The sequence below is a fragment of the Zonotrichia leucophrys genome, chromosome 10, assembly GCF_028769735.1.
Source record: "Zonotrichia leucophrys gambelii isolate GWCS_2022_RI chromosome 10, RI_Zleu_2.0, whole genome shotgun sequence".
Lineage (NCBI taxonomy): Eukaryota > Metazoa > Chordata > Aves > Passeriformes > Passerellidae > Zonotrichia > Zonotrichia leucophrys.
In genome coordinates, this window is record NC_088180.1 from 2,870,695 (window position 1) to 2,883,194 (window position 12,500).

The 12,500-nt window shown below is 45.2% G+C and overlaps 1 protein-coding gene across 11 annotated transcripts in view; it reads left to right on the forward strand.

Annotated features, from left to right (window-relative positions):
* Positions 1-12,500, forward strand: part of NEO1 (neogenin 1) — a 183,220-nt gene that overhangs the window by 73,960 nt on the left and 96,760 nt on the right. For 10 of the 11 annotated variants that reach the window (XM_064722704.1, XM_064722711.1, XM_064722714.1 and 7 more), the window contains exons 3-4: positions 3,120-3,395; positions 7,676-7,829. In XM_064722704.1, coding sequence (XP_064578774.1) covers positions 3,120-3,395; positions 7,676-7,829 — 430 coding nt within the window. Of the gene's footprint in view, positions 1-3,119; positions 3,396-4,288; positions 4,363-7,675; positions 7,830-12,500 lie in introns of those variants that run through there. The other variant, XM_064722715.1, reaches the window with a different exon arrangement.

Below are 12,500 nucleotides of genomic sequence, written 5' to 3' on the forward strand. Positions count from 1 at the left end.
TTGGTACCCTTGCTGTGGCCTCGTGGTCTCACAGGAAGAATTAAGCCATGCTCCAGACTGACTAATGATGGAGCTGTGAGCACAGTGTGCAGATCAGGCAGGTGCACAGCCACCTTGGGATTGTGCTGGGACACAGGGATGGGTGAGTCAGGACAGGAAAGGGTTACTGGGCTTCTAGGATGGATTGTGCAGAGCCACTGAGATGGTTCCATCTTTGGTAAGGTCTTTTCAATAGAGAAGCAGGTTTGTAATATTTGTGTGGATATTTGTGATCTTAAATGACTCTGGGGTTTGTGTTTCTGCCAGGAGGGCTTGCTGGGAGAGCAGGAGGCATTGGGGTCAGCTGGAGCAAGGGAGCTTCTGGCTGGGTTTCAAGAGGGAATTCTGCTCCATGAGGTAGAGGAGGTTGCCCAAGGGTTGTGCAGTCTCCACCCCTTGGGGATTATTGAGGTCTGACTGGACAAATCCCCAAGTTACAGCTCTGACCTTGCAGCTGATTCTGCTCTGCCTGGGTTCCTTCCTTCCAAAATTATCCCAGAATTCTGCATCTTTAAAGGTGAATGGGTGTCAGGGGAATGAGGGAGAGAAACTAGAGATTCATTCCTTCATTAAGCAGAAGGAAGGTTGAAAGAAAGAAGTTGGATTTTTGTTCTGTAAATACCTTGGAGGGACTGATAGATAAATATCAAAGATGCAAAATAATACCAAAACAAGGTCAAGATCAAAGAATTGCAAGATAGTTGGAAGTACACTGGGAGGGGAAACTAGAAACAAAGTTACTTGGAGGAATGAAGTTATGGAAGGAGTCCCCAGGTGGGACTCAGAAAGGGAAGAAAATATGTAACAGTTGGGGATGAGCTGTACGGGGTTATGGAAGGAACTTGACAGCACAGAAGTGATTTATATGTTAGGGTATATAAATCCTAATCCTAAATGTTAGGATATATGAACCCTCCTCTGTTAGGGTTCAGTCTGGCTGTCCTGCAGGATCAGTCCTTCTACTGGTGCATTCCCAGTGCATTTGTGATAGGTATTAAGTGAGACTTGTGAAAATAGGGGGTTGAACTGTGGCAGATTTGATCATTTCCTGTGTAGAATGTTAAGGATGAGGTGACTGTGGCTGCCTGCCCGTCCAGCTGTGCCCTCACTCTGCTCCTCAGCAGGATGGAGAGGAAATAAGATTAAAGTTACTGAGTCAAGATGGGATCACTCCCAGTTACTGTAATGGCAGAACAACTTTGACTTGTGGAAAATTAATTTAATTTCTTGACAACTAAAGTAATTTGAGTGGTAAGGAAAAACCAAACTAAAGTACTCTCCCTGCCTGCTCCCCATTTCCATGTTCACCTCCCTGCCTTCATTCCCAATTCTGCAGCCTCATGCTCTACCCTGGTCTGCCCAGGGTGACACCAAAGCTGCCCTTCCTCCTCTCCCTCCTCCTCCTCCTCTGGCCTGCCCACTCCAGGACTGTACCTCCCCCTTCCCTCACTGCTGTCCTGTGCTATTCCCTGTCTTGGATGTGCCCCCAGCTCCACTGGCTGCCCCAGCTGTGCCTCCAGCTGTGTCCCCAGCCTCTTCCCACAACTCCCCCAAGGCTTGGCCTCCCCAGCCCAACTGTGGAGCCATTCAATGGGCTCTGGGTGTTTCTGGAGAACATTTTGATGGAAAAGGTGACGCAGCTTGTGCAGCACTGTTGGTTCAGCTCTGTGGTGTGCCCTGGAGAAACTCCACTCTCAGCCACACTGGGAATGTTCATACACAAATATTTATCTCAATATTTACCTTGTGGCACCATACAGAGGCTTTTGGGTAAGTGAAGGTGTTTTACAGGCTGCATTGTAGGAGCTGTGGCTGTTCCATCCCTGCAAGTGTCCCAGGCTGGACAGGGCTGGGAGCACCCTGGGACAGTGGAAGGTGTCCCTGCCCATGGCAGGGGGTGGCACTGGATGGGCTTTGAGATCCCTCCCAAGCCAAACCATTCCAGGATTCTGTGATTATTGGGTCTGAAACCTTTACACCACCCATGTGTAGCATTGTCCTGTCAGCTGTTAAGGTTTTTAAAGAGTTGGAGAGCATCTTAATGTCTCCCTGATTTTTTAAGATTTTCTGAGCCTTCTGATGTCGACATTCTTGTAACGAGCTTTCTCACACACTTCCTGTAAATAACTTATTGTTTTGTATTCTTTTATGGAGGAGGAGAAATTTGATGGACTGTTGGTTTGTCCATTGTCATTGGAGAGGTGGCACTCTCCAATCCTCTGTCACTTTTGGAAATCTATAATTGTTAGAGGCAGAAAATAAACTTCCCTTTTTACCTTGAGAACAGCAGCGTGTCTGTGCTGTGTTATTTTGTGTCCCATAGTGATGTGAAACATGTATTTTTTGATTGGCTTTTTGCAAATATTTAATATTATATGTCTTGTGTTAGAAAGTTATGCTGTATTAATTCTCTTAGGCAGTGTGTTAAATATAGTTTTAGGTTATAACATAATGTTAAAATACAAACAATGCTATGTAGGATACTTTCTTTTCTAATAAAAAGACTTGCACTGAGATAGTAGCTACAGGACACCAAATCTTTCAGAGAAAGAGAATTTATTGCTCCATTATCAGGAGAAATGAACTTCTTCCCACCTTGCTCAGGCAAGATGATGCCTTTAGGATTAAGAGGAAGAAGCTGACACTGACCAGACAGAATCCTGTGTTTGAATGGAATTTATGCATCATGTATGAGATGTATGAATATGAGATGTATGAGCTGTATGAATATGCAACAGGCTATTATTTTTAAGGGTTAATCCTCTGTTAATGTGAATCCTTTTTCAGCCTTATGCTGCCCAGAAAAATGTACCCGGACTGTCTGTAACTCTTTGTTTCCATTGTCTCCTGTTGTCCTAATTCAAATTGTCCAAATTATTATTACTCTAATTGCATTACTATTTTTATACCCATTTTATTACTAGTAAACTTTTACGATTTTAAAAACAAATGATTGGCGTTTTTCACCATGACATCTTAACTTTTCCAAAGCTACATTCTCGACTCTTGACTTGAACTTCCAAGCCTCGGTGCCGTGCTCGGAACATCTCCAACGTGTTGTCCTTGTGCTTTCCCTGCAGGCCTGCCCAGGTTCACGAGGCAGCCGGAGCCCACGTGGGTGCGCCGCGGGGGCAGCGCCGTGCTGGCCTGCGAGGTGACGGCCGAGCTGGCGCCGCTGCTGCGCTGGGAGCGCGAGCGGCAGGCGCTGGGCGCGGAGGCGCGGGCGCTGCAGCTGCCCGGGGGCTCCCTGCTGCTCAGCAACGCCTCGGCTGCCGACGCGGGGCTCTACCGCTGCGTGCTCGACACCCCCGGCAGCCCCAAGTACAGCGAGGAGGCCGAGCTCCGAGTCCTGCCAGGTACTGTGGCACCCCTGCTCTGAACCCCAGAGAAACACTGTGGTCTTTGTGAGGGTCCCCAGGACGAGGGAAGAGATGAGAATCTGACTCCGTGTGCTCAGAAGGCTGATGTATGATTTTGTGATATTATATTATTGTTACAGCCAGAATTGCTGCAAGGTAAAGAAGCAAAAGGTCCCCAGGATGAGGCAAGAGATGAGAATCTGACTCCGTGTGCTCAGAAGGCTGATGTATTATTTTGTGATATTATATTATTGTTACAGCCAGAATTGCTGCAAGGTAAAGAAGCAAAAGGCACCTTTGCATAATATCCCCAGATGTTGAATTCAGCCACGTGGTGAGGTGTTCCAGTCCCAGAGCCACACACCCCCCAAGGTCCAGCTCTCTCACCCAGGGGCCTCCCAGCTGACCTTGGTCTCCTTGGAGCAATAGGTGGTTTGTTAGATTGTACTGAGAGTCCTATGTATTGGATAAGTGGGTCCTAGTTACTCCAAACAAGCTACAGCTGTGATGAGAATCTGACTCCGTGTGCTCAGAAGGCTGATGTATGATTTTGTGATATTATATTATTGTTGCAGCCAGAATTGCTGCTGGTCAAGTGCAAGGTAAAGAAGCAAAAGGCGCCTTTGCATAATATCCCCAGATGTTGAATTCAGCCACGTGGTGAGGTGTTCCAGTCCCAGAGCCACACACCCCCCAAGGTCCAGCTCTCTCACCCTGCTGACCTTGGTCTCCTTGGAGCAATAGGTGGTTTGTTAGATTGTACTGAGAGTCCTATGTATTAGATAAGTGGGTCCCAGCTATTCTAAATGAGCTGCAGCTGCCAAGTCCTTAGTTGGGCAGCAGCTGTAGCTTGCAGAGATAACTGGAATAAAAGGGGTGGGCTGAGAGCCCTGGAGGAGCCCCTGAGAAGCCATGAGGAACTGCACAGCAGAGAAGAGTGGCATGGTAGAAAACCAGCTAGAAGGTATGGACTTTAAGAATATAATAACTACAGTATGGGACTCTAGAAATATGATAATAACAATAGGATTACAGCATAACATGGAGAGAGTCCCTGTAAGATCTGTGTATTGGATAAGTAGGTCCTAGTTACTCCAAACAAGCTACAGCTGTGAAGTCCTTAGTTGCCAGCAGCTGTAGCTTGTGAAGGTAACTGGAGTAAAAAGGGGTGGGTCGAGAGCCCCTGTGAAGCCATGAGGAACTGCACAGCAGAGAAGAGCTGCTTGGTAGAAAACCAGCTAGAAGGTATGGACTTTAAGAGTACAATAACAACACTATGGGACTCTAGAAATATGAATACAACAAGATAACAACATTAGGTGGGGGTTTATCGATCCCAATGACAGGAGTTTAGGTTGGATGATTAAGGAGAAGGCAAGTCATCAAGTAAGCATGATTAAAAAATCAGGGGTTGGGGTTTAGTTGAGGCATACCATTAAGGAGGGGGAGAGTCGTTTTTGTTATCTTAAAAGGAAAGACTTCTTGAAAAAACCCCCCAGTAATATACTTCCGTTGTGACATGACACAAAATGGGAATTGACTGTTTCTGTGAGTATAAAAGTTTGGGGATTTCTAAGTTTCTCAGGTTGAATCCTATGTTTCAAACCCTGTGGAAGCTTCACAAAGAAATTGGTGCTTAGTCTGTTGCTCTTGGGATACTTCAGCTGAGGTGCTTTTAATTGTCCCAATATTCTGGAAATTGATTGTCTAAGCAATGGGACCTTTTGGGAAGTCTCCAACCCCCAGAGGAGGTGACATTTTATTTTGGAAGGTTCAGCTTTGTCTGTTGTGCTGAAATGTTGAGATATTTTTGTTAGAACAGAAGTCCAGTGCTGATGTAAACTGTTGGCACATTCAGTGTGTTCTGTTCCCAGTGACACCACCAGCTGTTCTGATACAAAGGTTTGAAAAGTGACCAAAAATAGGACAGGAATGTGGGTTGTGCTTTCCCAAACTGGGGAAACACAGGCTGTGTTTCATATGGGCTTCCTTAATTGTTGCCAGAGCTGTCTCTTCTGGATTGGAATACTCCATGTTGGAATTCTCATCCAGTTGTTACTCTTGGGGAGCTGCTGGAGGGATTTCCTGAGTTTCCACCTTGGAATCTCTCAGGGTTAGGCTGGACAATGTCATGGTTGGCCTGACCTGGTGGGGGCACGTCCAGGGGTCCCTTTTAAGGAATAGCTCTGTTTCTTGGCCCTTCTCTACTTGGAATACTAAAATATTCTGTAAAATATCCCAGTTTTTACAGTTATAGCCCTCTTTTGGAATTGGGGTGTTGGAAATGAATCATGCTTAAAGTAGGACTGTTACAGTTCTTTGGCCTTTCCAAGGCCTTGTCCCTTCTCCAACTAAGGATACAGGGCTTGAAGAAAAGCACTTTTGGAAAAGATGGATTGAATTCCTGTAGTTTGGATTGCCTGCATGTTTCTGCAGCCCTTCAAATGCTGAGGATTTTGGTGATTTTTCTTTTTTGAATACTGAAAATTTCTTGAAAACTTCCATATTACACTGATCTTTTGAATCCTTTTTGGCTGCAGCTGTGGTTTCCTTGCATTTGTAATGTTTTGCTGAAAGGGATGAAATAGAGCTGTGTTAGGGAATTTAAATGATGCTGTTTCTTTGCTCCATCATGCATCCAAAAGTATTGATGGTGAAGTTTGGTAAAATCCCTCCCAGCAGACGTTTTTTTAGAAAGTGAGATTAAGCTGTTGAAGGGAAAGCTCCCTTAGTCTTGAGCAGCCCCATAATTGATTGTTTGGCCTGAGAAGTATTTGAAAGAAGGATTTGGATTAATCTGTTCTTTATTCACTTTATTCCTCGTTTAAATGTTATCTGATGTGGGGCTGACAGTGAGCCCACCTCTGCTTCCCAGGCTTTGAAACACACCCAGCACACTCCTGCATCCCAGGGATTGGCATCCTCAGGGAGTGTTCTGCTGCTGAAACCTTCTGCTTTGGCTGCCACTGAGCACAGAGTGGGTGCTTTCAAACACACGACTGCAAGGGGAAAATGTCACTTACCTTTGGTATCCAGTTTCCATTTACCTGGGAGCTTGGAGCAGTGGGAGCTGTGTCTGCAGGGAATCACCCTGGCTCCTGCAGTGGAAGGTTGGAGGTGTTGTGTCCCTTCTTTGCAGCCTGGCTGCTCCACGTGCTGCTCCAGGTCCCTGGCACTCCTTCCCCATGCACAGCAGGGCAGGCAGAGCAGTTCCTGCCAGGAATGTGGGCAGAGCTGATCCAGGACTGCTCAGAGCGTGGCTGCCTCTGCCTGTGCCAGCTCCCACATGGGATTTCCACCTGTTCTGCTTCCCCCAAGTGTCCTGGCACCTCCTCGTGTTGTGCCCTGGGGCTCCTGTGTGCCCTGAGCTCAGTGCTGTGAACACTCACTTTTATTTTTAGTGTTTTGAGCTGAGGAACACCAAAACAACAACTTCCTGAAATCCCTGTGAGTACCACCTCAGGCCAAAGATGTGTGTGATGAGACACAGAGAGTGCTTCTTTCAGGGAGCAGGAGTAGAGTATGTGCAGAATACTCTGCCTCCATTTTAGGTGGCCAGAAATAATTTGAGGCTTTGTCCAGGTGTGGAGCTTTGCTGCCATAACACCTTCAAACAGCCCTCAGAGTGCTGGCAGTGCATGGTGAGCCCAAAGTGCATCAGGGCACAGACAGAGGCTACACCCTGTAGTAGGGACTGAATAAACACATCAGTGCCTCCTGCTTCTTCTTAAGGGTGGGAAGAAAAAGGAGCAAACCCCACTCAGCCTAATGCAATGTGGAAGCACTTCAGAGGATTCCCTGTTTTCATAAGGATGGAGAGCTGTGGTGGGGCATTTTTATTTTGTGTTATTCAGCATGCACAATCCCTGTTGTTGTATTTTACCTGGGGTCAGTCACTGCTGCAATAATTTCATTTTCCAGTGTGTAAAAGCACTTCCTCAGGAGGCTCCCTGATGGAGCCCAAGGCTTGCTGGATAAACTCAAACCTGCTCCTTTCTTTCCTAAATCTCTGCTACCTGGTGGAAGTTCCAGTTTTGAGCTGGAATGGTTTCCCAGGGAGCTGGAAGAGTGAGAATCCCAAAAGTGGGGAATGACTTTGCATGTCTGGAGGAAATGGTAACCAGGCTGGGAGAGGCTGTGGGTGAGGTGGGGATGGAGGGGCAGGAAAGGAATTGGAGGTTTTATTTGTGATTTTCTTTGGCTGGTTGGGTTTTGGTTCAGAGGGTTTCTGGTGGTTTTTAGCATGATTTTGCCAGCTGTGCCCTGTCGTGTTGCAGATGCAGAGGAGCCGGAGAAGCTGGCGCTGCTGAAGGCGCCCTCGTCGCTGAGCCGCCTGGCCGGGCAGAGCGCGCTGCTGCCCTGCGTGGCTGCCGGCTTCCCCCCGCCCCTCGTCAGGTGGGCACGGAACGGGGAGGAGCTTCCCAACGATGGGTGAGTACGGGCTGGGACAGCCCTGGCCGAGTCTGAGGGCAGCGATCCAGCTGCAGTCAGCGTTTGGGGCGGTGCACACCTTCCTCTGGGATTGAAACCTGCAGAGCCGAGCCTGATCCCCAATGCTCAGTCTTGGGATAAGGGAGACTTTTGAGCAGTCTGAAGGTTTTTTTTCACAGAATCACAGAAATTCTAGGTTGGAAGAGACCTTTAAGATCATCGAGTCCAACCCATGTTCTAACACCTCAGCTAGATCATGGCAGCAAGTGCCACATCCAGTCTTTTTTTAAACTCTTCGAGGGATGGTGACTCTACCACCTCCCTGGGTAGATGATTCCAGTATTTGACCGCTCTTTCTGTAAAATACTTCCTCCTTAATTCTAGCCTGTATCTCCCTTGACGCAGCTTGAGACTGTGTCCTCTTGTTCTGTCTGTTGTTGCCTGGAGAAAGAGACCGACCCCCAGCTCACCACAGCCACCCTTCAGGAAGCTGAAGAGAGTGATAAGGTCACCCCTGAGTCTCCTTTTCTCCAGGCTGAACAACCCCAGCTCCCTCAGTCGTTCTTCATATGGCTTGTGTTCCAAGCCCCTAACCAGCCTCGTGGCTTTTTGCAGCCATTTGAAGCCAAGAAATCGTGTCTGAAGCAGGGAGGTTATTGAGAATAGATTACTTTTAGACTGGCACCAGAATAAAAGCAGCAATTGAGGGAATAAGGACACTACAGGAAAAGGAGGATGACTTGGGGTATTCTGAATATGAAGCCCTGCACTCATTCTTTCTGCAGTGGAAATGTCCATTCTGTGTCAGAATGTCCCACAGGAATGGAAGAATAAGTGTTTAAAGCAAAATGACACATTTTCTCATTGAAATAGAATGATAAAACTTTGCATGATGGCAAAAAAATCAGTGAGCTTTCAGAGATGTATAGAGTGAGAACTTCTACATTGTCATTGCTGGCATAGTCAGAATAATGTGGTAGGAAATCCATGTTAAAGTAGCAGAACAAATCTTATCAAGGCCATTTTTGTCCATGTAATGAACATGCTTCCTAAACCAGGATTTCAAACAGTTATTTGAATGTTTTCCATGTCCCTCAGAGTCAGCACTGAGATTAATGGGGAGCCAAGTTAATCATGGAACAGGGAGAGGTAAATTGTGACACAGAAAGCAGCCAGAACAATGCTCAAGTCTCTGCAGCACCAGGGATATAATATATCTCTCTTTTGGCAACTCTTAAATTAAAAGAATCCAGGGGCTGGTAATTTGAACTGTCTTTGATGGGAGGCTGCTGTGGGAAATGACAAACAGCCCCTGAGAGATGGTGCTGTGTCAGTGTGAAGGCACATGATTTAAATTCAGGGGGTTTCAGAAATATAAGAACTCACTCCCCTGCAAAAGCTGGTGCAGACTCATTAGAGCAGCACAATCAAATGGGGTGAAATGGCAGAATAAATGTGCCTGGCAAGAGCTGAATTTGTTGTTCTTGTCTGTAAAGTGATGTCATGTCACATCTTTGGGAGGTTTTGATGCCCTGTCCTTCTCTAGGTTGTGGCACATTCAGGGCACAGGGAGGTTAAAGCTCTCCTTTTATTTTCTTGATTTTTGAGACATAAAGCCCAGATTTTCCCACCACTGAATACAGTGCTGTTAATTCCCTTTGGAATTCACTTCCCTCATTCTCTGAGGTTACCATGATAACTTCTTAGGGCTTCGCAGGTATTTTCTTTTTCTCATAACTCTGAGTGAGAAATTGTTCTGGAGGGCTGGAACATAACATTAGTAAATATACTTGAACTTCAAATATACACAATTTAAACCAAGTCTAACCTGATTTTTCAGAATATTTAGCATTAATTTTTAGTGGTTTGCATTTTGTTACAAGAGTGGGTTCCAGTTGACTTTTTTTCTTTTTGCAACACTTAGCTCTTTCCTTAAAGTGAAACACGTGCTCATTGTGGGCTTGAGTTTTAAGGTAGGTAAAGGTAGAAATTTGATCTTTTTCCCCTCTGTGGGGTAAACTCTTTTCATTGTTCCTTCAAGTGATCAAACTGAGCCAAAGCTCCCAAGTCTGCTGCTTGTGACTGTGGCTGAGCAGGGCAGAGATTCAAAGAGCTGAGAACAGAGACCTCTTAAACTCCATTTACCCTCCAGCTATTGTGTTATTGGTGTGAATAGAATAACTGGAAAATCTCCAGAAATTAAGATTCTTTGTTGGAGAAAAGCCTGCAGTTACTGTTGCTAAATAGCTACCTTAGCTTGTTATGCATGGTCTGTTAATGTAATTACAAATTAAATCACATTTAATTTGTATTAAAATCCCCTTTTGGTATAAAAGTATGACTTTCTTAGCATGGATTTTCTTTATCCCAAGAAAAAACTGATTCTTTTCATCTGGGCAGGTTTTAATGTCCCTTCTGCCTGGGAAAAGCTCTGAAATCCCAGGTTTGTTTATGCACACCCCCATCCCAAACATTACCATACATATATGTAGGTATGGCCATATATAATGGGACATTTCTGTGTGTGTCTGCCCTTAGGAAACAAAACTCAGCATGGGGAGGTTATTCCTAATTCTGACCCTTTGTTAAAGGGTTTTACACAAAACCTTATTTTTACTGTTGTCATAACTGTGATAATTAATTAATACAAAATAGAATGTTTGCCTTTCAAGTTGTATTCCTAAGGAGAATATGGATGGGAGCCTGTATTTATAGGAAAATCGGTGAATTTTAAGGATAGGGAGTGGTGGGGTTTTGGTATTAAATATTTGTTATAAGATCTGGAGAAAAGGGAAGGAGATTAAATGTGATGGATTATTTGTTGAAGACTGCAATAAGATTTATGTTAATGGATAAATATGAGTAAACTTGAGTGATGGCAGCCTTGGCAGTTGTTCAGACAGCCTGTAATGCAATATATTGTGAAATTAGTTGCTGTGATAAAATATTTTCCAAATTAATTAGTGTGAGAGGAGGAAGCTTTGGGTGTTGGGTGAGAAAGGGAAGTTAACTCAGTGCTCCAAGTTTCCATTGGAACAAGGCTCTTGGAACTCCAAGGAGTCCTTCTGAGTTCACTAACTTGAAGATTTTTAAAGAACTCTTATGGAGAGCCTGCTGACTTCTTGGTTCTCCATAAAGAATGCCACTAAAGACTAAGAAGCTTTGCTTGAATTGGTTCACTGGTCCAGCTTGTAATCTTAATATTTTATAGTTTTCCCAAATCTCCAGTGTCTGTAGAGGAAGGAAAAGACTAAACCCTGCCCTAGGAGCTCCAGAACCCAAACTCCAGCCCGGTGTGTGATCCATGGTGGCAGTGGCACACGGACAGGTGTCATCCATGGGCTCTGCACTGGCAATGTCCTCCTGCTTTCCAGCTGGACTGGCTCCATGAGCTCCAAGTCAGTGCTGTCTCTGCCAGGAATGTGGGGAATGCTGAGGGAAATGCAAGGAAGCAGGGGAGGCTCTGAAGTGTGAAATTATTGGAATAAATCTTAGGCCCTTTATGGGAAACCTTCTTAAGTGAAATCTCCAACATTGCCTGGCACAAAAGGTTAGAATGGAGCTGTTCTGTTCAGGCTGAGTGGCTCTTCAGGTTTGAACCAACTTGGAGCCTTCTTACCTAGAATGTTTTTTATTTCAGTCTCCATTCTGGCTGAGGATCCTGCTGTGGGAAGGGCCTGTTCTTCAGCAAGTGCAGGAGTCACTTTGTGCTTTTGACAATTCCTCACTTGGGAAGGAAGTTCCAGGTGGATTTGTCCCCAGAGCTTGGGACACAGGCACAGAGAAGTGTCTGGAAAATGATCTGCTCTGAAAACTGTGCAGTGTGTGCTCCACCAGCATATATTGTATCTTCATTTATCCTGGGACATGGACATGTCTGTGGGAGAAGGAACAAATGCAGGTGCCCCAGGTGCTGAAAAACCTGCAGCAGATGAGATGGTTCATCTGAAACTAAACTATTGAAAGGACTTGGGCAGTGACATTTTAATGTCTGTAAAGTCCAGCAAGCTCTGCAGCAGCTTTCTACTGTTCAGTTTAGCAAAATTGTGTGTAATTGAAAAATTCCTGCAGAAACATGGTTGTACATGTAACACTTGCCTGCAGTGAGGGGATGACAGCTGAGGGCACTTGTGCCATGTTCATTTCTGCTCTATGAAGTCTGTGATTGCAGGATCACATCACATCCCTAATGCAGGGTTTTCCTTAGTGCTTCCCACAAATGTGAGAGATTCCCATTATTGCAATTTCTGTTTGCAGGGTTCTGAGTGATTGGTACCAAGTGAATTACACTTGCCCAGCTCAGGAAAGGTTAAGCATAGCAGAGTAATTATGGAGATTTTCCTGGTAGTAGATCCCACAAAATAATCTAATTTACTGTCTAATTTTATCTGCTGTACTTACTGAGACAGCAAATAGATTATAAGATGTTTGGGGAATAGTAATTTAAAAGAGGGAAGAAAAGCCCAAACCTCAGGGTATAACTGACAGTTTGACTACAGTAAATTAATAAAGGCTCACTATATTTTGTGATAATGAAACACAAAGAGCCTGTGAGTGAGGCATCCAGAGTAGCTCAGTAATTGTATGTTATGGGGTGCAAGTGAGGCCTGGATGGAATGCATATAAAAGGCTGGAATTTGATTTTCCTCTTCCCTGACATCTGAGTGATCA